This window comes from Ranitomeya imitator, chromosome 1 (genome assembly GCF_032444005.1).
Source record: "Ranitomeya imitator isolate aRanImi1 chromosome 1, aRanImi1.pri, whole genome shotgun sequence".
In the NCBI taxonomy this organism is placed as follows: domain Eukaryota; kingdom Metazoa; phylum Chordata; class Amphibia; order Anura; family Dendrobatidae; genus Ranitomeya; species Ranitomeya imitator.
In genome coordinates this window covers 523,198,305-523,223,271 of record NC_091282.1, presented here as the reverse complement: position 1 = coordinate 523,223,271, position 24,967 = coordinate 523,198,305, and the positions used below count along the sequence as shown (strand labels likewise).

Genomic DNA, 24,967 nt, shown 5'->3' with positions numbered 1-24,967 from the left:
ACCACAAGCTGCTCAAAGCACAATATAAAGGCAGGGAAACTTGTACAAATGCCTACCGCAGCCTTAGGCATACTTTGGTCAGTGATGGAGCTCAATACAAGGAGCAGCGCCGGGCAGGATCGCGGTCTTTGTAATGGCGCTGGAAAAAAGCTAGATGGCCAGTGTGTGGCAGACAGCCACCATGCGGCAGACAGCACTGTGGAGTGCTCTGGGAGGTCTGATCTCCTGGAATTGGGTCAGATTTCACTGTAGAGGAGCATCAGCGGTATGGAGCACGCACAGGAGGAGCTGGGCAGATCACCATCCAGGAGCCCAGAGAAATCATCAGGCACCAAACCGCAAGTATATGCACCTGACACAGGACACAGCTCCACCTCCATCACAGAGGCCAAACTAAAGTCCCTGCTGGGTGATCTAAAGCAGGCCTTCCAAAGTGATGTCACCTCAGCCTTCACTGCACTACAGAAAGACATTGTGCACATAGGGGAAAGAACAGCCACACTGAGGAGAAGCTGTGGGAGTTCACCACAGCCCACAACAACTTAGTGGACGCTCACAATGAGGCAGATGAGGAGATCACAGCTCTAAAACTGAAGCTGGTGGACCTGGAGGACCGCTCCAGATGCAACAATCTGCGCTTCAGGGGACACCAGAAAGCCTTACAGCGGATGAATTAATGGAGTTCCTAATGGACTTTTTTGCAGCACTAGTCCCCGAGGCGGAGCAGCGAGACCTCATAATAGACATAGCGCACAGAATCCCCAAACCCAAAAGTGCTCCAGCCTCTGCACCCAGGGATGCAATTGCCCGACTTTACTTTTTCCATTTTAAAGAAGCCATCAGTAAAGCAACGGCGGGTGGACCACAGCTCCCAGAGAGGTTCAAGTGCTCACCAATCTCTCCGCTGTCACCCTGAACAGGAGGCGGGAGTTCTCCACAGCCACAAAGATCCTACGAGACAACGAGATCGCGTACAAGTGGGGCTACCAGGTGAAGCTGATTGTCACCAGGAATGGAGCCACACAGTTCCTGACTCTCTCCCCCCCCCCCCAAAGAGGCTGTAGACATGCGTGGACATGAACAAGAAAGCAAAATTCAAGACTATTGTATCACAATGGTCTGCGGAGGTTTCCCTTAATACCCCCCACTATATACTAGATAGCGGAGCATATCCAGGGGGTTCACTTACAACCCAACTCTTTCTGAAACTGTTACAGTTTTTCACAAATTTAAGATTTGTTTTTTGTTATTTCCCCATTTTTCCTAATTGTCTAGTGGTGACATAGATTTTATCTGTAATTTGTACATGGTTCTTCACATCTCCAGCATTAATGTAAAAGGGCTGAATAGTCTGTTGAAAAGATCCCTTTTATGGAAAGAGGCCCAGTCTTTAAAAGCCGACGAATTGTGAGTTCAGGAAACCCACCTAAATAGCACTGACACCCCCAAATTGCAGAACAGAAACTTCCCAAATGTATTTCACTCCCATGCAATTGATAAAAAAAGAGTAATTGCAATAAAGAATACAGTCGCCTTCCAGCTAATCATCAGCGTAGAGGATACGTCATCCTAGTCTGCAGCATAAATAACAAGACCTACATAATTGTTTCTATTTACGCCTCTAACTCCACGCAGGTTTTTTTTTTTTTTTTTTAAAGACTCCCTGGCTGTGGTAGCAAAGGTTAAAAAAAGGTGCCCTTTTAGTCTGCGGGGACTTTAATATATGCCCCCCCCCTTGTCCCAACATAGACAAGTCGGTACCCGCTCAGATACCCGATCATGCTCTCAGACTCCCTGGCGGGTCCTGCACGCCTCCGAACGGGAATACACCTTCTACTCTCACTCACATAGAGGCTACTCCCGAACTGATCTAATGGCCAGATAAATGGTTATTACAGGATTAGCTATTGAACCCGTTATATGCCCGGGTGGCGAGCATTTATATTGGTATATGGTCTCCATCCTGGTATGTGTTGCTTCCATCCTGCGCCCTAATCTTGTCATGTGCTGCTACCATCTTGCGCCCCCATCCTGTCATTTGCTGCTCCCATCCTGTCATATGCTGCTCCCATCCTGCGCCCCCGTTCTGTCATATGCTGCTCCCATCCTGCGCCCCCGTTCTGTCATGTGCTGCTCCCATCCTGCGCCACCGTTCTGTAATTTGCTGCTCCCATCCATATGCCCCATACGCTGCTCCATAAAGGTTGATGGCCCCCATAAGATGCTCCATAGTATATGCCTCATATGCTGCTCAATTATGGTTGATGGCCCCCATAAGATGCTCCATAGTATATGCCTCATATGCTGCTCCATTATGGTTGATGGCCCCCATAAGATGCTCCATAGTATATGCCTCATATGCTGCTGCATTATGGTTGATAAGGTACAGATGAATGACCTCGAGGAGACCAAAACATCCAACACCGCGGAGACACCATCACGTGTTTCTCAACGCAGTGATCCAATAACACTGCCCCCATCCCTTATGGGAAATATGCAAATGCATATAAAGTAAGCTGCGGAGACACCATCACGTGTTTCTCAACGCAAGCAATGAAAACCCCGAAACAGCTGTCTGTGGATGGATACCATGCTTGGCATAGGTGGTTTTCCTTTATTGGATGTTTTCCTTTATTGGATGCTGCCCTTCCCGTGGTTGTTCCTTCCCGGGGAAAGGCCTGGCTATTCATTGCTTGCGTTGAGAAACACGTGATGGTGTCTCCGCAGCTTACTTTACATGCATTATGGTTGATGGCCCCCATAAGATGCTCCATAGTATATGCCCCGTATGCTGCACCATTATGGGTGATGGACCCCATAAGATGCTCCATAGTATATGCCTCATATGCTGCACCATTATGGTTGATGGCCCCCATAAGATGCTCCATAGTATATGCCTCATATGCTGCTCCATTATGGTTGATGGCCCCCATAAGATGCTCCATAGTATATGCCCCGTATACTGCTCCATAAATGTTGATGGCCCCCATAAGATGCTCTATAGTATATGCCTCATATGCTGCTCCATTATGGTTCATGGCCCCATAACATGCTCCATAGTATATGCCCCGTATGCTGCTCCATTATGGTTGATGGCCCCCATAAGATGCTCCATAGTATTATATGTCCCGTATGCTGCTGTGATATATAAAAAAAAAATATAACATACCCACCTATCGTCGCTGGGCGCCGAGTGCTGGGGGGCCTGAGCAGGCGGGGACACTGGCGCGCTGTGGGTGTCAGGTGCCGGAGTCGCCGCTAACTCAGGCCCCCGACACTTGCTATATTCACCTGTCCCATTCCAGCGCTGCGCGCCGCTCCATCTTCCAGGTCCTCTGGCTTGCGGACTGCTGCTCCCGGAATCGGCGCCTGCGCAGTCTGCGCTTTCCGGCGCCATTTTCTTAAAGACACTGCAGTATCCAAGAAAAAGGCGGTGGAAAGCGCGGACTGCACAGGCGCCGATTCCGGGAGCAGGGGAGCATTCATGGCCCGGAATCAGGGGGCCTAAGTAAGAAATAGCTGTGGCATGAAGTGCCACAGCGTCATGAGGGTGGGATCGTGTGCACACGCCCCTTGTTTCCGGCTCCTAAATACCCCCCTGCTCCCGGAATCGGCGCCTGCGCAGTCCGCGCTTTCCGGCGCCATTTTCTTGAAGAAACACTGCAGTATCCAAGAAAATGGCGCCGGAAAGCGCGGACTGCGCAGGCGCCGATTCTGAGAGCAGGAGGACCAAGAAAATGGCGGTGGAAAGCGCGGACTGCGCAGGCGCCGATTCCGGGAGCAGGGGGACATTCATGGGCCGGAATCAGGTGGCGTAAGTAAGAAATTGCTGTGGCATGAACTGCCACAGCATCATCAGGGCAGGATCATGTCCACCGTGTCCCCACGTCCGGGTTACGGTTCATAAATGTCCCCCTGCTCCCGGCAGTCGGCGCTTTCCAGCGCCATTTTTTTTTTCTGACACTGGCTATAATGTAACGCTAGGAGAGTCGCGCCTGCGCAGTCTATAAAGGCTTTGGACAGATACAAATAGCCACGATAGGGAACATCACCTGGTTGGATCACGCCCCATCTCCTGCCAAATTACAGAGGGATACAACTACCCAACATATTCCCCATGGAGAGTAAATAATTACTTAATCACATCACATAAAATGAGGTCCCAATTACAGGAGTCATTATCAGAATATTTTATAATTAACAACACACTTGATGTGTCCTCATCAGCAGTATGGTGCGCTCATAAGGCCTACATCCAGGGTAAACTGCTCCAAATAGCGTCCCAAAACAAAAAAGCGAGATTACGCCAAATAGAGGAAATTCATCAAAACATAGCGCACTAGAAGAGAAGCACAAACATAGATCCACCATCATAATTCTCCAAAAACTACAGAAACTAAGGTATGAACTATACCAACTGCTCCAACAAATACAAACAATCTACGGAAAAATAAAGCCAAATATTACTGGCAGAAAAACAAAGCGGGCAAAATATTAGCCAACAAAATCAAAGCCAAAATGACCAAACAAAGGTTATCCCACAAACAGAATGACAAAAAAAACATAATATATAATCCTAAGGAGAACACCAATACCGTCTCAAATTACTACTCATCCCTCTACAACCTACAGGAAAACATCTCAATACCACAATCCACTCCCCAACTGATAAATCAATTTTTAGAAAGCGTGCAACTCCCCAAAATACCAGAGGACACATTACACATATTAAACCATCCAATATCCCAGGCAAAAATACAACAAACAATTATAGAAATGAAAAATAAGTTCCCTGGACCTGATGGACTAACGAAGAAATACTTCAAAACATTCGAAGACATACTAAGCCTCACATGACGTCAATTTTCCAAAATTATATGCAAACCTGGAAAATGACGAAAGAGATGATTCAGGCAACAATCCCTCCTTACACCAGGGAAAACACCTGATCGGACCACCAATTTTAGGCCGATATCATTATTGAACACAGACCTAAAAATCTACTCTAAAATTCTAGCTAACCGGATCTCAGAAATAATTCCTGCCTTAGTGCAAAAAGATCAAGTGGGTTTTGTCAAGTCTAGACAGACCTTGGATGGTATGCAGAGGATGATCGATATCATCCATATAGCCGGGGAAGTGGACCCCTTCTATGATCACCTCTATGATCGGGTGCATTGAGGGTTTTTGTTTGAAGTACGGTCTAAATTTGGATTTGGCGGTAATATACTCCGAGCGATTACCACTCTATACTCTAACCAGTCAGCCTCAGTTCTCATTTCAGGAATAATGAGATGTTCAATATCACTAATGGCACGAGGCAGGGGTGCCCACTCTCTCCTTTAATATTCGCGCTAATAACTGAACCCCTAGCAGAAACAAATTAGATCACATCCTGGAATAACCTGTACTAAAATTGGAAACAGAGCACAAAATTGGTGTGTTTGCTGACGACATTATTTTATCCCTTAGCAATCCGGAAGAGTCAATCAGTAGAGTAATGAAGTGATAGACTCATTCTCCCAAGTATCATATTATAAACTAAACATCCCCAAATGCCAAATTTTAAACCTAACACCCTCCGTACCACATCCTGTAAACCTAAAAGCTAAAAAAAAACACTTTAAATGGGACAATGAAAATCTAACATATCTTGGAATAAAATTAGCACTCTCAGCAGATAAAAGACTCTCACTAAATTATGAGGCTCTGAGACAAAAGATCAAAGGCGAAAAGCTGCGCATGAAGTAACACGACATGTCCTGGCTAAAAAGAATAGCGTCCGTAAAAATGTTCATAATCTCCCAAATATTTTACATTTTCCACAACCTCCCTATCACAGTCCTCATAAAAATACTCAAAGAATTACAAACCATCATATTAAAAGTATATATGGCAGGAAAAGAGGGATTTTTGGTTCTTACCATAAAATCTCTTTCTTGGAGCCTTCATTGGGGGACACAGGTAACCATGGGTGTATGCTGCTGTCACTAGGAGGCTGACACTATGCAAATAAAGAAGTAACTCCTCCCCGGCAGTATACACTCTCCGACAGGCACCAGGCAACTCAGTTGGTGCAAAAGCAGTAGTAGGAACAGGTAATATAAAACTCAACCTATGTACCAACCCACAACAACGGCACGTTAGCCAACACGGTACAACTTCAAGGGAGGGTGCTGTGTCCCCCAATGAAGGCTCCAAGAAAGAGATTTTACGGTAAGAACCAAAAATCCCTCTTTCTTTCTCGCTTCATTGGGGGACACAGGTAACCATGGGACGTCCAAAAGCAGTCCCTAGGGCGGGATATTCTGGAGAAAAGGAGGAGTTAGGTCGGCCGGTGAGAAACCGCCGCCTGCAGTATCCTCCTACCCAGGCTCGCGTCCGCGGAAGCCTGAGTATGCACCCCGTAGAATTTAACAAAGGTGTGCATGGATGACCACATAGCGGCCTTGCAAACCTGCGAGGCCGAAGCTTGGTGACGAACTGCCCAGGAAGCTCCCACTGCCCGGGTAGAGTGAGCCCTCACCCCCGAAGGAGGCTGTTTGTCCTGGGCACGGTATACCTCCAGAACTGCCGAACGGATCCAACGAGCAATCGTGGACTTGGAGGCGGGAAGTCCCTTTCGACGCCCATCCGAGACGACGAACAGAGGATCGGCCTGACGAAAAGAGGCAGTTCTGGCGAGGTAAATCCGGATAGCCCTGACCACATCCAACTTGTGAAGTGATTTCTCCAAGGGATGAACCGGGGAAGGGCAAAAGGAAGGGAGGACAATGTCCTCGTTGATGTGAAAGGATGAGACTACCTTCGGTAAGAAGGAAGGAACCGGACGAAGAACCACCTTGTCCTGATGCAGGACTAGAAAGGGAGAACGACAGGATAATGCCGCCAGCTCTGACACCCTTCTGATGGAGGTGATGGCGACCAAAAAGGCTACCTTCCAGGATAGAAGCGAGAAGGAAACGTCCTGAAGCGGTTCAAAGGGCGCCCGCTGGAGGGCGTCTAAGACGAGATTGAGATCCCAAGGGTTGACAGGAGAACGGTAAGGGGGAGCTATATGAGCAACCCCCTGGATGAAGGTCCTCACCTGAGGTAGAGCAGCTAGGTCTCTTTGAAAAAGAATGGATAGAGCGGAAATCTGACCCTTCAAGGTGCTAAGGGAAAGACCCGCATCTAGACCCGTTTGAAGGAAGCTGAGAAGGGAAGGAAGGGAAAAGGTAATAGGAAACAGATTGTTTTCCTGGCACCACCGGAAAAAGGCCTTCCAACATCTGTGGTAAATACGCGAGGAAGCCGGTTTCCTCGCCCCTTATCATAGTCTGGATGATGCTATGCGAAAAACCCGTGTTCTTCAGGACCGCGGCCTCAACGGCCATACCGTTAAATTCAGAGACCGAGAATTCGGGTGGGAGAGAGGCCCCTGCGAAAGAAGGTCCGGAAGATCCGGAAGCCTCCACGGAACGTCCGATAGCATGTTCACCAGTTCCGCGTACCAGGCCCTGCGAGGCCAATCTGGCGCTACCAAGAGTACGGGGACTCCTTCTGTCTTGATCTTTTTTACTACCCTTGGGATCAAGGGGAGAGGCGGGAACAGATAGGGCATCCGGAACTGGGCCCATGAAATCACGAGAGCGTCGCATCCGACGGCCCTCGGATCCCGAGATCTGGAGACGTACTGGGGAACCTTGTGGTTTGCCTGGGAGGCCATCAAGTCTACGTCTGGAACGCCCCACCGCTGGCAAATCTGGCTGAAGATGGCGGGAAGAAGAGACCACTCGCCCGCAACGATGCCCTGGCGACTTAGAAAGTCGGCCTCCCAATTGTCCACCCCTGGAATGTGGACGGCTGACAGAGAGGGGACGTGATCCTCCGCCCATCTGAGAATTTTTGCCACTTCCGTCATAACTTGACTGCTGCGAGTCCCTCCCTGGTGGTTTATGTATGCCACAGCCGTGGCTTTGTCCGACTGAATGCGGACCGGATATCCAGAGAGGAGGGGCTCCCAGCGGATGAGGGCTAGGAAGATGGCTCTGATTTCCAAAAGGTTGATAGGGAGGCACGCCTCCCGAGCCATCCAGCGGCCCTGGGCTGTGAGGTGGAGAAAGACCGCGCCCCAATCCTAGAGACTGGCGTCGGTGGTAATCACCTGCCAATGGGGAGGGAGGAATGACCTCCCGCGCAGAATGGAGGTGGACAGTGTCCACCAAGAGAGGGACTGCCTCACCCTGTAAGAGAGGCGAAAGGGACGGTCCAGGGAAAATGGATTCCTGTCCCAGGCAGATAGAAGGGCCAGCTGGAGGGGACGAGAGTGGAACTGGGCATAGGGGACCGCCTCGATAGAAGAGACCATTTTCCCCAGAACCCTCAAAGCGAGGCGGAGAGACGGAGGATTCGGGCCATTTAGTGCTTTGACACCCCGACGAAGAGAAAGGAACTTCTCCTTGGGGAGGTAGACCTGAGCCTGAGAGGTGTCGAATTCCATGCCCAGGAACTCCAGACGCTGGGTTGGAATCAAGGAAGACTTCTGGTAGTTGATTAACCAGCCGAGGCGAACTAGCGAGTCCAGAGTAAGCTGGAGGCTCTGGCTGCAATCCCGATGAGACGAGCCCTTGATCAAGAGGTCGTGGAGTTATGGGATTACTAGGATCCCCTTTGAGTGCAGAATGGCCATGACAGCTGCCATGACCTTCGTGAAGACCCTGGGAGCAGACGCCAGCCCGAAAGGGAGGGCCGTGAACTGGTAATGCTCGTGGATCGCGAACCGGAGAAACCTCTGATGCTGTACGCAAATCGGAACGTGAAGGTACGCATCCCGAATGTCCACTGAGCACAGAAACTCTCCCGGCTCCATGGACGCGATGACTGAGCGCAGAGATTCCATTTTGAAATGCCGAATCCGAAGATGGCGGTTCAATCGCTTGAGATCCAAAATCGGACGTGAGAGCCGTCCTTTTTTGGAACCACGGACAGGTTTGAGTAAAAACCCGAAAATCGTTCGCAAGAAGGCACAGGTACTACGACTCCTGAGGTGAGGAGTGACTCGACGGCCTGGAGAATCCCTTGGAGATGAGAGGGCTGTATGGGAGGACGAGAGAGCATGAAACGGCTTCCTGGGGGTGAAGAAAATTCTATTTTGTAGCCTGACGTGACGATCTCCCTGACCCAGGCGTCGTCGACTACTGAAAGCCAAACTTCTGAGAACAGAAGAAGGCGGCCTCCCACCCTGGAAGGAGTTCCAGGTGGGGGCGACCCGTCATTTATTAGAAAACCTGTGGCCCCGAGATCCTGATTGTTTTGCGGGGTGGCTCTTGGCTCTCCAACGTGGTGGAGGCCTGAAAGAAGGTTTTCTTCTGTCCCCTTGTGACGAGGAACGGTCCTGGGTGGGATTTCCTGAAGAGGCAAAGGACCGAAAGGGACGAAAAGACTGAGGGCCCCTCCTGTTGAAGGGACGTTCCGGCTTGGACTGGGGTAAAGAGGTACTCTTACCACCCGTAGCGTCCGAAATCAGTTGATCTAGTTGTGTGCCGAAGAGTCTGGAACCCTGGAAAGGTAGACCAGTGAGCGATTTCTTAGAAGCGGGGTCAGCGTTCCACGCCTTCAGCCAAAGAATCCGGCGAATGGCGACAATATTGCCGTTAGCCCTGGTAGAGCAGGCCGCTGCATCAAGGGAGGCATTCATGAGGTATTTTCCTGCCAGCGAAATCTGATCCGCTAATTCGGACAGTTCCTCAGCAGGAGCAGAAGCTAAAATGCCCCTGCGCAGGGTCTTGGCCCAGGCTGACACAGCCTTGGCTACCCATGACGAGGCGAAACTAGGGCAAAGGGGAGGCTCCGGAAGCCTCAAATGCTGATTTTGCTAGTGCCTCGATCTGTCTGTCCGTGAGGTCCTTAAGGGAAGCCGCGTCCGGGATAGACAGAACTGTCTGAGAGGATAGCCTGGACACAGGTGGGTCGACCTTAGGAGACTTGGACCATTTGGAGACAAGGTCGGAGTGAAAAGGGTATAATACGTCAAGCCGTTTCCTGCCAGGGAAACGCTTGCCAGGATTTTCCCAGTGTGTAGAGGTAGTGTTGTCAAACTCCCTGTTATTAGGAAAAACCCTAGGGGGACGTTTAATCCGTTTAAATGCAACGGAGACGTCCTGAGAGCTCGCTTCATCTTCCTTAAGATTAAGCGTCTGAATGATAGCCGAAATAAGGCTATCCACCATCTCCTGTGTTCCGGAAGTCTGATCTGCATCAGAGTCAGATTCCGACTGAGAGGATAGGTCAGACGCGACGTCCGCCTGCGAGGAGGGTGAACGGGCAGATAGGGGAATCCCGTCCAGGGAACTGGACGAGGATCTAGATAAGGTCCGTTTTCTGTCTCTTTTGTCCGGTCTGCCTCTGTGAGGGTCTAGGACAGGTGCGAGCGAATCGCCGTGTGAAGCGTTCGTGGCACTGGTGGCATTAGAGAGAAGCGGGATACGTTCAAGTGCCTGGACCAGGGACTGAGAAACCTTAGTCAGGTCAGACACTGATTGAGACATAGCAACAGCCCACTCTGGGGGAGGGGGGGTGCACTCATCCCGGGACCTAGGAGCTTCCTGAGGGGCGGACATGATGGGAGGAACGCAGGACGGGCAGAAGGGTGAAGGCTGACCTGAGGCCCACTTTTTCTTACAGTGAGCGCAGGCGTAATGGATGGCCGAGGGGGCAAAGGCCGGGGTGGGGTCAGACATAGGTGGATATTACCTTGTCCACGGAGAAATACTGCCAGGTGGAGTACTAGTAGTGCTGAGCCTGCTGACGGACAGCAACAGCAGTAGCCGCAGGTGCCTGTGTTCCCAGAGAAAATCCTGTGTCCCACACGGTGAGCAGACGCTGGTAGGGAGCAGGAAGCAGGAGAAAAGAGCGCGGAGACAGTGCGACGCTGTGGGCGTGCACAGACACTGGAGGGGGGAAGAAAGGAACGCCCCCTAAGACGCTGAGAACGTCCCGGCCGCAATACCGCCGGCCGCCACAAGAAGGCGCTCAAGCGCCAAAATGAAAGAACAAGCTGGGAAAGACAGAGAGACGCTGAAGAAAGAAAAAGACCGGGAGTCAGGGAGAAATGGCGGGCGCGCGCCTGCAAGTTTGAATACGGAGGAGGGAAAAAGATGCCCGCCTTTCTGCTCCCCTTCCTGCGGCGATAGCGCGTCCCAGCGCTGAGAATGCGGCCCTCTCCCTCCTCGGTCCCCTTATCAGAAGGAAGGTCTGGAAAGAGTCGATCACTGCTGGGCAGGTGGTGGAGGGGAGGGGAGGGAGGTGGAAGGGGGTTTGTTGATTGAAAATCCCCTACCTGAAGATGAGGAAACATCAGGATCCCTGGTGGAGTAGAGGGTCCTGGAAGAAGTCCTCCTTCCCGCGCCACGAACTCCGGCGCAGAAGACGGCGTCGACCCCTAACCAGGGGGAGAGGGTCACTGGAAGTGACCGCCGTCTTCCTCTCAGCCCACTCCGAGGAGAGGGATGAGGAGGGGAAAACGGGCAGGACTGGCCACCGAGAAGAAGGTCACCCTGAACACCCGAATGGGTGACAGGGGACAAGTCCTGCCCAGCGGGTCCGAGAGGGTGCGATGTGGGTAATACCACACTGCTCTCTCGGTCGCTCAAAGAAAAGAGTCTGAAAAAGAAAGGAGAAATGATTAATAACAAACAACAAATCCCTGTGAAAGAAATGCGGATCTGGTGTTAGATCCAGGTCCGCCTCCTACAGACACTAAGCAAAAACGGAGTTGCCTGGTGCCTGTCGGAGAGTGTATACTGCCGGGGAGGAGTTACTTCTTTATTTGCATAGTGTCAGCCTCCTAGTGACAGCAGCATACACCCATGGTTACCTGTGTCCCCCAATGAGGCGAGAAAGAAAACAGCGCCAGGAGCAGGTAAGTATACGGGGAGGGGGAGCGCAGCGCGATATTTACCTCTCCTCGTTCCGGTGCGGCTCTGTCATCAGCATCCTCTGGCTGTGACGCTCAGGTCAGAGGGCGCGGTGATGTTGTCAGTGCGCGCCCTCTGCTGAACGTCAGTGCTGAGGACGGAGCCGCACCCGAACAAGGAGCAGGTAAAAGTGCCGGGGTCCTGAGCGACGGAGAGGTGAGTATATGATTTTTTATTTTTTTTATCGCAGCCACAGCAAATTGGGCAGTGTCTGTATGGAGCATCTTATGGGGCCATAATGATTGTGCAGCACTATAAGAGGCAGTGACTGTATGGAGCATTTTATGGGGCCATAACGATTGTGCAGCACTATAAGGGGCAGTGACTGTATGGAGCATCTTATGGGGCCATAACGATTGTGCAGCACTATAAGGGGCAGTGACTGTATGGAGCATCTTATGGGGCCATAACGATTGTGCAACACTATAAGGGGCAGAGACTGTATGGAGCATCTGTATGGGGCCATAACGATTGTGCAGCCCTATAAGGGGCAGTGACTGTATGGAGCATCTTATGGGGGCATAACGTTTGTGCAGCACTATAAGGGGCAGTGACTGTATGGAGCATCTGTATGGGGCCACAACGCTTGTGCAGCACTATAAGGGGCAGTGACTGTATGGAGCATCTTATGGGGCCATAACGATTGTGCAGCACTATAAGGGGCAGTGACTGTATGGAGCATCTTATGGGGCCATAACGATTGTGCAGCACTATAAGGAGCAGTGTCTGTATGGAGCATATGTATGGGGTGTCCCTAAATGCACCAACCACCTGGAGAATGCCAGAAAGCTGCTATACAGTTGGTACTTCACACCATGCAGATTGTCCAAGATCTACTGCAACTCCACAGATAATTGCTCGAGGTGCAGAGAAGACAATGCAGATATGATGCATGTCTGGTGGAATTGTCATACAGTAAAGCAACTCTGGGACGCAATCTCCCACATAGTGTCTCAAATTAGCAACATCCCAATGAAAATTAGGAAAGAGCAGGCGCTTCTGGCCATTGACCTGGATTTAATTCTCTACGAGTTCCGGACAGTGATTGAGCACATCCTTATAGCTACTAAAATCTAGAATCGCAAGCTACTTTAAAACCCCCAAATGTCAGTCCTTAGCTAAAATTATAGCATTGGTAAATTGCTTCATCTACCAATAACACAATATCATATCTCAGGAAATGGGAGAGCTGGCTATCATTCAGACTCACCACTGTGAACATAGAGATGTAATAGGGCTACTAATGGTAATATACGGGTATAATAATCTGATGTTATCACCCCTTCACATTATATTTAGCTATGTTTCAAGTTAATATTATGTTTAGTTGTCAAATGATTCAGAAATATATTGTAATGATAAACAATGATTGAAAGCTAAATTGTTGTAAAGCATGACTTTATAAAATCAATAAAAAGTTTATGGTTAAATAAAACGGAAATAACTGTGCCTAGTGTCAGGCTTCTTGTGGCATCAGCATACACCCATGATTTCCTCTATCCCCCAATCAAGAGATCACAATGTCAAATGTATACCAAAATGGTATCAATAGAAATGTCAGCTTAGGGCAGAAAAAGAACAAACATAAAAAAACACAAGCCCTCACACAGCTTCATCAATAAATACAAGTGTAAGAAAATGGAAACTTTATCTTTTCCTTTCTTTTTCAAAATTTCTGAATTTTCTTTCACTACTAAAAAAAAAAAAAAAAAAAAAGAAGACCTGATGAGAATCATGTTGCTAGGTCATTTGTTACCACGCTATGAACGCCAGAAAAACAGAGCCTCCCAAAAAACAATTACATATTTGAGGGGGGTATTTTGCTGCAATTTCCCCTCCAACATATTGTAAGGTATAATGAATTGTTTCATTCAAAGCTACAACTCATAGTCCTCATATGGCTTGATAAGGAGTTAGAAAAATTATGGCTCTTAGAATAAGAGAAGGAGAAAATGAAAGAAAAAAAAAAAATGAGCAAAATAACATTAACTGGTCCTTAAATGGTTGAACTATACTGATGAGTGCAGTGTACCTGTATTCAAAGTGAAGACTGGAATAGCGAGCCATCAGCGATTCATAGGCCTCCCTAAGGCGTCCTACATTCCTAGATAACTCCCGATACTTTTCCAAAAACTTCTCCTCTTTTCCATCTAAAAGAATGATGTACAATAACAAATTATATTGTGGCACCGTGTTAGCCAGAAAAATCAATGTGAATACTTTTCTGCCCAATGATGACAAAAGTATTCTCAGAGTGATACCTTTATTGGCTAACCAGAAAATAAAATACAGTGGGGCAAAAAAGTATTTAGTCAGTCAGCAATAGTGCAAGTTCCACCACTTAAAAAGATGAGAGGCGTCTGTAATTTACATCATAGGTAGACCTCAACTATGGGAGACAAACTGAGAAAAAAAAATCCAGAAAATCACGTTGTCTATTTTTTTAACATTTTATTTGCATATTATGGTGGAAAATAAGTATTTGGTCAGAAACAAAATTTCATCTCAATACTTTGTAATATATCCTTTGTTGGCAATGACAGAGGTCAAACGTTTTCTGTAAGTCTTCACAAGGTTGCCACACACTGTTGTTGGTATGTTGGCCCATTCCTCCATGCAGATCTCCTCTAGAGCAGTGATGTTTTTGGCTTTTCGCTTACCAACACGGACTTTCAACTCCCTCCAAAGGTTTTCTATAGGGTTGAGATCTGGAGACTGGCTAGGCCACTCCAGGACCTTGAAATGCTTCTTACGAAGCCACTCCTTCGTTGCCCTGGCGGTGTGCTTTGGATCATTGTCATGTTGAAAGACCCAGCCACGTTTCATCTTCAATGCCCTTGCTGATGGAAGGAGGTTTGCACTCAAAATCTCACGATACATGGCCCCATTCATTCTTTCATGTACCCGAATCAGTCGTCCTGGCCCCTTTGCAGAGAAACAGCCCCAAAGCATGATGTTTCCACCACCATGCTTTACAGTAGGTATTGTGTTTGATGGATGCAACTCGGTATTCTTTTTCCTCCAAACACGACAAGTTGTGTTTCTACCAAACAGTTCCAGTTTGGTTTCATCAGACCATAGGACATTCTCCCAAAACTCCTCTGGATCATCCAAATGCTCTCTAGCAAACTTCAGACGGGCCCGGACATGTACTGGCTTAAGCAGTGGAACACGTCTGGCACTGCAGGATCTGAGTCCATGGTGGCGTAGTGTGTTACTTATGGTAGGCCTTGTTACATTGGTCCCAGCTCTCTGCAGTTCATTCACTAGGTCCCCCCGCGTGGTTCTGGGATTTTTGCTCACCGTTCTTGTGATCATTCTGACCCCACGGGGTGGGATTTTGCGTGGAGCCCCAGATCGAGGGAGATTATCAGTGGTCTTGTATGTCTTCCATTTTCTAATTATTGCTCCCACTGTTGATTTCTTCACTCCAAGCTGGTTGGCTATTGCAGATTCAGTCTTCCCAGCCTGGTGCAGGGCTACAATTTTGTTTCTGGTGTCCTTTGACAGCTCTTTGGTCTTCACCATAGTGGAGTTTGGAGTCAGACTGTTTGAGGGTGTGCACAGGTGTCTTTTTATACTGATAACAAGTTTAAACAGGTGCCATTACTACAGGTAATGAGTGGAGGAAAGAGTAGACTCTTGAAGAAGTTACAGGTCTGTGAGAGCCAGAAATCTTGATTTTTTGTTTCTGACCAAATACTTATTTTCCACCATAATATGCAAAAAAAAAATGATAAAAAAAACAGACAATGTGATTTTCTGGATTTTTTTATCTCAGTTTGTCTCCCATAGTTGAGGTCTACCTATGATGTAAATTACAGACGCCTCTCATCTTTTTAAGTGGTGGAACTTGCACTATTGCTGACTGACTAAATACTTTTTTGCCCCACTGTATGTTTGCAAGCTTTCAGAGCACAGGGCTCATTCCTCAGGCAAGATTAGAAATAGATTAATAAGAAAAGAGTACAACATTTAAGGGATAGTACAGTAGGACATTTGTTCATGAACCTCAAACAAATGTCCTACTGTAGTATTCTTTAAATCTTGTGCTTTTTTTCTTATTAATCTATTTGTAATCCAGCCTGAAGAAGGATCCCTGTGCTCAGAAAGCTTGCAAACATATTTTATGGTTAGCCAATAAAGGTATGACTCTGAGATTACTTTTGTTAACATTGGGCAGAAAAGTTTTCACATCCATTAACAGAACAGGTTGAAGTTAAATTCCTACACAACTTTCAAAAATAATGATTAAATGGGATGTCCACTACTAGGACAATCCCTTCTTGAACTAAATGTTTGGCCCCTATAAAATAAAAAAACATATATAATTGTGTAAGGTAAATTATGTCAATAGAACAACTGGTTAATGCATACACATATTTCCTCCACACAAAGGCTATAGCATCTGCCGACTCTTCTGCTGGCCTTTCAGAGAGTGTGTGACCTTTTGATTGACTAACATATTTTGGCGACTACCACCACTCATCATGTGTTTGATGAGTGGTGGCAGTGAGTTAAGAAATTTTGGTGTGCTGAATGTGTCACTTTTTAGCCTAAAATAGAGGTTGAGAGCTGGATTGAGTGAGGACATAAATTACTCTGTGCTGGCGCACTCCACGTCACAGATGAGAAGTGTGTACATGACAAACATAGGTGTTCTCCCATGCCGGCACGGTTCCAGCAGTGCAGGCACTCATGGTGCCGGAGCTCCGGTGTGGTGCCTGGCGTCACTGTCCTCGGCTTCGGATTGAACATGAGGAGGAAATCTGGGCTGCAGCTGATCCCTGACAACTTCTTTCTGTAAAATCCGTATGAAGGCAAGAACAGTGATGCCATCGCTGATTAGCCGCCGGCCACGTGTGACTCCACCGCACCAGAGCTCCAGGACCACGAGTGCCGACCCCGCTAGAACAATGCCGGCACGGGAGGAGAGTATAGATTTTTTTTATTTTAATAGTGACCAAACATTGTAGTTCAAAAAGGGGTTTTTATAGTAATAGACAATCCCTTTAATCATAAAAACTATATATGTCACGTGAGTGAAGCAGAACTCATACCTTCATAGTTAAGTTTCTTCATTTCCGCTTCAAGCTTCTCTTTGTTTTTCTTAACAGCTTCAAATGTCTCACTGTCTTTCTTGTAACCACTGTCCATCGCCTTTACCTCGGCCTGCTTGGTTTTTAGTTCCTGCTGTGCATGCTTCAGTTTCAATTGAGCCTGAAAAAACAGAATTTGTGTCATTTATTCTAACACTTTGGTTAACAGTTGTAGCTAGTGAATTTCCATCTTTCAATGATTTTCCTTGTTCATATTGGAATGTGCACATTGTAGATTCAGACGAAAGGTGTTAAACCTTAGATTCCTGAAGCTACCCTCGTTCACTGCAGTGACAGCTTAAGGCCTCACTCACATGAGAGATAGCACGGCCAAGTGCTATCCGATGTGTTTATCACATAGCACTAGGCCCAGTGTTACACTATGGGGAAGTGCAGATCAGCAATTTGGAATGAGAAAACAACTCTAGCATGCTGCGATTAGTAGCGAGACTCGGCTCACACGCATCCATACAAGTCTCTAGGTGTGTGTCAAACATGGGACTGCACTCTGATGTCATCCCAGTGCATTCCAACATACGCCGGGACAGGCAATGGAGGAGAGCGAGAAATTACTTTCTCCGTCTTTTCTGCACCATAGGTTCTCTCATCGAGAGGATCGGGCACAGGGCACTGAGACACGAATCACGCTCGCAGCAGAGTTTCATTAGCATATCGCATTCGATCCTATAGGCTAGCGTGATTCCAGCCTTATACACAGCTTTATCGGGTAGTCATTTGGAAAGGCTTTCTATCAATCTTAAGGAGTTCTGAAAGTTGCTGATCGCTTGGATTCTTTGCCTTAACTTTACTATCCAACTCATCCCAAACCACCTCAAATGGGATTGAGATTAGGAGACTGTGTAGTCCATGTCATCTGACATAGCGCTCCATCCCCATCTTTCTTGGTCAAAGTCTGAAGATGTGTTTCTGGTCAATGTTCGGGCTCTATAGAAATGATGGTCCTACATACGAGATGGGATGAATGTCATTGAAGAATTCTGCAGTAGCCACGTCAGGCAAATCTATCTTAAACTTGGAATAAGACACAGTGTCACCAGAAAATCACCCCCACCCCATCACACTTCATCCTCCAGGCTTCACAGTGGGCACCAAAGATATAGAAACCACCGGCTCACCTTTTCTGCATCTCACAAAGACATAGGAACAGTTACCAAAAAGGTAACATTTTGATTCATCAGCCCACAGAAAAGATTTCCACTGATCTAATATCTAGTCCTTGTGTATCTTGGTCAAAGGAAATCTCTTCTTGTTTGTGGTTCTCTGTTATGGATTCTTCGCGATAGTGAGGGCTTTATGATCTAATTGCTACATTCTCCTCTGAATAGTTGATATTGAGATGTGTCTGCTACTTGATTTTTGTGCATCATGTATTTGGGCTGTCAACTTGCGGCTAGTAACAATGAACATATCTTTTACGGCAGAGTTAATGAAGTAATATGGGTCTTCTCTTCCTCTGTTTCAGCATAGCAGTAGATGTTTTTCACAACTGTATTCTTTACTTAGTTGAGTGGCTCTTGCCATATTCTGGTTCAGAACAGTTGTGGTATGGGGCTCAGCACCGAATAGAACGGTGCACCCACACTGTTTCTGCAAACCACACATGATGGTCACAAACTTTCTGAAGGCTGTTGACTCCACAAATGAACTCTTGATAAGGCATACCTGCTTATCAGTAGCCATGCTAGGCGAAAATGCCTAGGGGGGTGTAAAGCGGTCATCAGAAAAAAAAAGGGGGGGGGGGGGTACTTTGAGGGATCTAAAATTTAAAGCTTCTGGTTTATTCTCGCGTATTTTTTTACTTTTTGTTTCCATATGTGTTCTTTCGTGGTTTTGCTGCATTCAGTCTGAATCTGCAAAGTGCGCATTCCAATAACAGAATATGAAACTTCATTCTTAATCCACAATTGTTATTTTACTGAAAAACATAGTGCCCTTGAGAAAGTATTATAAAAGGCTGCGTCATTTGTAATATATTAATCAAAAATGTAACCAATTGTATGTAAAATCATGTGTCATGCACCAAAAAATAACTGATCCTCCCAAATAAAGAGTGCAAAAATAGACAATATTAAAAATATATTTATTTAAAGTAATATAAAGTATAATAAAATAATATATTAACAAAATATAACAGATACATAGGAGCACAAATAATAATATTAAAGGACACCCAAATAATATAATGAAGCAAATAATAACCTATACCACAATATAATAAACCTCAAAAATCATAAAAAGTCCACTAAAAACAGGGCAGAGTGCAGTGCCAACCATGTATTAAAAATAAAAACTGATATTACAGAAATGTGCAAAATTGCAAAAGTTGTGCAAAAAATTTTTTTTGTGCAAAAAAATGCAGCAGATATCAAGACATATCTTTCACACCCAATGCAGTAATAAAGTGAAAACCACCTCTCAAAGATAGAGATACCAACAAAATGGCAGTGCAACAATATAATAAAAGTGCATCAGTGTTTAATAATATTATGATACAGGAAAGAAATATATCTTGGTACCGTGTTAGCCAGTAGATAGAAAAATATTTAGAATTGAGAGTCCTCAGTGGTTGATACCTTTTAATGGCTAACTGAAAAGATGGTAACAAATTGCAAGCTTTCCAGACTACTCAGGTCTCTTCATCAGGCGAAGACTAAAAGAAATTCTGAAGAATCACATATTTATGCACAACATAGCATAGAAAAAAAAAAAAACATGGATAAGACAGGTGACATGAAGCAGAATTACCAGGAGTGATAAACAGTTATGTCCATAAATATTGGGCCAGTTCTTAGATAAGGATTGTTTTATTGTCCTCTGATTAGGGTCTCTGTTGTGATGACCCCTCATAGTCTGAGGGGCAAGTTCCTTAATTGATGTAAAAAGACATAAATCCATGCGACACATTCATTCCTGCAGTGAGAGTGTCAAAGGTCATCATCAGTTTATATTCCCAGACTTCTGTCTCTCTGAGATTTGAAGCTACCTTTTAACACAAGTAATTTCATGTCCATATTGTTATGATTTGGGAGACAAAAATGTATTTCCACAGGTAGATCCATTCTTTTTTCTCTTATTGTGTGGCGGTGAGAATTCATTCTTGTTCTAAGCTTTTGCCCTGTCTCCCCCACATACAGACCCCCAGTTGGACATTTAGTACATACAGTGGCATGTAAAGGTTTGGGCACCCCTTGTCAAAATAACTTTTATTGTGAACAATTTAACAAGTTGAAGATAAAATGATCTCTAAAAGGGCTTAAGTTAAAGATGACACATTTCCTTTGTAGTTTAGGAAAATAAATATATATATTGTAATTTTTTTACATTTTAAAAATTACAAAAAGGAAAATGGGCCGATGCAGAGGTTTGGGCACCCTGCATGGTTAGTACCTAGTAGCGGACTGCTTTTGAAAGTATCACAGCTTCTAAATTCTTCTTGTAGCCAGCCAAGTGTCTTTCAATTCTTGTTTGAGGGATTTTCATTCATTCTTCCTTGGAAACTTCTTCCAGTTCTGTGATATTCTTGGGTCATCTTACATGCACTGCTATTTTGAGGTCTAGCCACAAATTTTCAATGATGTTCAGGTCAGGGGACTGAGGGTTATTGTAAAACCTTCACCTTGCATCATTTGAGGTAGTCTATTGTGGATTTTGACATTTGTAGAAGCCATCCTCTTTTCAACTTCAGCTTTTTTACAGATTGTGTTATGTTTGCATCAAGAATTTGTTGAAATTTCATTGAATTCATTCTTCCCTCTACCCGTGAAATGTTCTCCGTGCCATTGACTACAGAACAACGTCAAAGCATGATTGAGCCACCCTCAAGCTTAATGGTTAGATATATTTTCGTGAAATTCAGTGTTTTTTTTTTGTTTGTTTTTTTAAACAGACAAACATTTGATCATTGTGGCCAAAAAGTACTATTTTAACCTCATCGGTCCACAGGATTTGTTTTCAAAATGCATCAGGTTTGTTTAGATGTTCTTTTGCATACTTCTGATGCTGAATCTTATAGTGAGGATGCAGGAGAGGTTTTCTTCTGAAGGCCATATTTGTACAGGTGTCTCTGAAAAGTAGAACAATGTAACACAACTCCAGTCTGGTAAATGTTTCTGAGGGTCCTTTGCAGTCAAGAAGGGCTTCTGATTTGCCTCTCTAGCAATCCTACGAGCACCTCTCACTGAAATTTTGCTTGCTTTTCCAGACCTTATCTGGACCTCCACTGTTGCTGTTAACTGACATTTCTTAATTTCATTTCAAACTGAGAAAAGAGCAACTTGAAAAAGCTTTACTATCTTCTTATAGCCTTCTCCTGCTTTGTGGACCACCATCATTTTCATTTTCAGAGTGCAAGGCAGCTGCTTAGAATAACCCATGACTGTTGTATTTTGGCACAAGGTTAGAGGTGGCTAGGTTTTTATAAAGCTGGGAAATTTGCATCAACTGCCCTTTCCTAACGATTATAGTAAACAGGCCATAACTCTAACAGGCTAATTAAGGTCTGAAACCTTGGTCAAAATTATTTTAGCACAGAAATATCAAAGGGTGCCCAAACCTTTGCATAGGCCCATTTTCTTTTGTAATTTTTAAAATGTAAAAAATGACAATATATTTTATTTGTTTGCCTAAAATACAAAGGAAATGTGTCATCTTTACCTTTAGGCCTTTCAGAGACCATTTAATCTTCAACTTGCTTAACTATTCACAATAACAGTAATTTTGACCATGGGTGCCCAAACTTTTACATGCCACTGTATAATTAGGTACACCACAGAGGTGACGCAGCTGAAAGTACCTGGTATCTTGTATTCCTGATGTGAATTGGGGATCTTTATCTTGTCCGTGGTCATTATAAATGGACAGGGTTTACATTTTTTCTTATTGCAAGGAAAGGTACATGCAGCTGTTGGAGAGGACAGGGAGCTTCTGACAATGATGCTCCTTAGATTTGGGGGCTGCCTAAAACACAGTAGTGGGGGGTCTGGAAAAATTTCCGTGCAGCTCCTCCAGATTTGGATTGTAGGTAACTACTAGAGGCACCCGGTTATTTTCTTCTTTAGCTTTGTAATGTAGCAGGTGATTCCTTGATATTCTGGTGGCTCTTGTAATCTGGTTTTCAACTGTTCTTGGATGGTAGCCTTGATTCAAAAAGGTCTTTCTGAGGCGACCAAGGTGTTCATCCCTATGATTAAAGGAGCCTAGTCTCCAGAAACGCGTTGAGATTCTTACCCATATGGTTGTGCTGAAGTCTGTATCCTCCATGTTTAAAGTTTGTTAATAAAGAAATCGCTTTTTTACGGACTCGGTGAAGCTGGACATTTCTTTCTTTTTTTTGGATCTTGCACGCCTGGACACAGCGGGTCCGTGCTCCCGAGGTTTGGTTGCTGAATCACGGGTGAGCTGGTTTATATTCCTTCTTACTAATGTTCATTCCTATCCATTGGGTTGGAACACATACAGTTGTGGCCAAAAGTATTGACACCCCTGCAATTCTGTCAGATAATACTCAGATTCTTCCTGAAAATGATTGCAAACACAAAATCTTTGTTATTATCTTCATTTACTTTGTCTTAAACAAAAAAACAAAAAAAAAAGAATTGTCCTAAAGCCAAATTGGATGTAATTCCACTCCAAACATAAAAAGGGAGTGGACAAAAGTATTGGCACTATTCGAAAAATCATGTGATGCTTCTCTAATCTGTGTAATTAACGGCACATGTAACTTACCTGTGGCACCTAACAGGTGTTGGCAATAACTAAATCACACTTGCAGCCAGTTGACATGGATTAAAGTTGACTCAACCTCTGTCCTGTGTCCTTGTGTGTACCACATTGAGCATGGAGAAAAGAAAGAAGACCAAAGAACTGTCTGAGAACTTGATAAACCAAATTGTGAGGAAGCATGAGCAATTTCAAGGCTACAAATCCATCACCAAAGACCTGAATGTTACTGTGTCTACCGTGCGCATTGTCATCAAGAAGTTTAAAGCCCATGGCACTGTGGCTAACCTCCCTAGATGTGGACGGAAAACAAAAATTGACAAGAGATTTCAACGCAAGATTGTGTGGACGTTGGATAAAGAACCTCGACTAACATCCAAACAAGTTCAAGCTGCCCTGCAGTCCAAGGGTACAACAGTGTCAACCCGTACTATCCGTCGGCATCTGAATGAAAAGGGACTATATGGTAGGAGAACCAGGAAGACCCCACTTCTTACCCCGAGACAAAGTCAGGCTGGAGTTTGCCAAAACTTACCTGAAAAAGCCTAAAATGCTTTGGAAGCATGTTCTCTGGTAAGATGAGAAAAGTAGAGCTTTTTGGGCAAAGGCATTAACATAGAGTTTACAGGAGAAAAAAAAAGAGGCATTCAAAGAAAAGACACTGTCCCTGCAGTCAAACATGGTGGAGGTTCCCTTATGTTTTGGGGTTGCTTTGCTGCCTCTGGCACTGGACTGCTTGACCGTGTGCATGGCATTATGAAGTCTGAAGACTACCAACAAATTTTGCGGCATAATGTAGGGCCCAGTGTAAGAAAGCTGGGTCTCCCTCAGAGGTCATGGGTCTTTCAGCAGGACAATGACCCAAAACACACTTCAAAAAGCGCTAGAAAATGGTTTGAGAGAAAGCACTGGAGACTTCTAAGGTGGCCAGCAATGAGTCCAGACCTGAATCCCATAGAACACCTGTGGAGAGATATAAAAATGGCAGTTTGGAGTAGGCACCCTTCAAATATCAGGGACCTGGAGCAGTTTACCAAAGAAGAATGGTCTAAAATTCCAGCAGACCATTGTAAGAAACTCATTGATGGTTACCGGAAGCGGTTGGTCGCAGTTATTTTAGCTAAAGGTTGTGCAACCAAGTATTAGGCTGAGGGTGCCAATACTTTTGTCTGGCTCATTTTTGGAGTTTTGTGTGAAATGATCAATGTTTTGCTTTTTGCTTCATTCTCTTTTGTGTTTTTTCATTTAATACAAATTAAATGAAGATAATAATACCAAAGAATTTGTGATTGCAATCATTTTCAGCAAGAAACTGAATATTATCTGACAGAATTGCAGGGGTGTCAATACTTTTGGCCACAACTGTACGATTGTATCTGATGGCTTGGCTGTAGACAATAGAGTTTTTTATGTGTTTTGTATGGAAACTGTCCCATTTAAGGTATGTTGGAAGGTCGATTGGCTTCTGATACAGGAATGTCTCTATTTTATTGTTCTGCAGCTTAATGATGGTGTCCACAAAGTTAATTTCAGTGCAGTAGTTGAGTGTCAAGTTGATGGTAGGATGAAATCGATTAAACTGTTCAAGGAACGTCTTTAGCTGTGGCTCAAACTCCGTGCAGATGATTAAAATGTCAACAATGTAGCGGTAGTACGCCAGAGGCCTGATGGGACATGAGGACAAAAAGTCGCTTTCAAGCTTGGCCATGAAAAGATTTGCATACTGTGGGGCCATTTTACTTACCATTGCTGTGCCAGTCTCCTGTAGATAGATCTTCTTGTCAAATTCAAAGTAATTGTGGGTGAGGATGAATTTTATAAGTTTCACCACAGAATTTGCATCAGTCCCTGTGTTTTCCAGGAAGAATTTGCAGGCATTTAACCCATCCTGGTGTAGGATGGAAGTAGGCAAGCGCCGAAACGCGCGTAGGGACTTGGAGCACACATAGGTATGAGGAGCCCTTAATGTATTTATTCTATTTACCTATTATATATTGAGATAAATACCTCATTGGCACTGTTGCACTTTTTAGCTATACTGCAGAGCTCTTGTTTACATACAGCAGGTATATTAACAGCACTGTTGTTCTTTTTTGTTACACTGCTATTGTAAACATTTTTTCAGTGTTGTCTGCACCACAGCACTTTAGTTATTTATATGTATAAAAAATT

The 24,967-nt window shown here is 45.3% G+C and overlaps 1 protein-coding gene across 2 annotated transcripts in view; it reads right to left on the bottom strand.

Annotated features, from left to right (window-relative positions):
* The window catches only part of SMC2 (structural maintenance of chromosomes 2), a 157,243-nt gene that overhangs the window by 82,842 nt on the left and 49,434 nt on the right, over nt 1-24,967 (bottom strand). For both annotated transcript variants that reach the window (XM_069766939.1, XM_069766949.1), the window contains 2 exons: nt 17,018-17,177; nt 13,990-14,107 (listed from right to left, as the gene is read on the bottom strand). In XM_069766939.1, coding sequence (XP_069623040.1) covers nt 13,990-14,107; nt 17,018-17,177 — 278 coding nt within the window. The remainder of the gene's footprint in view (nt 1-13,989; nt 14,108-17,017; nt 17,178-24,967) is intronic.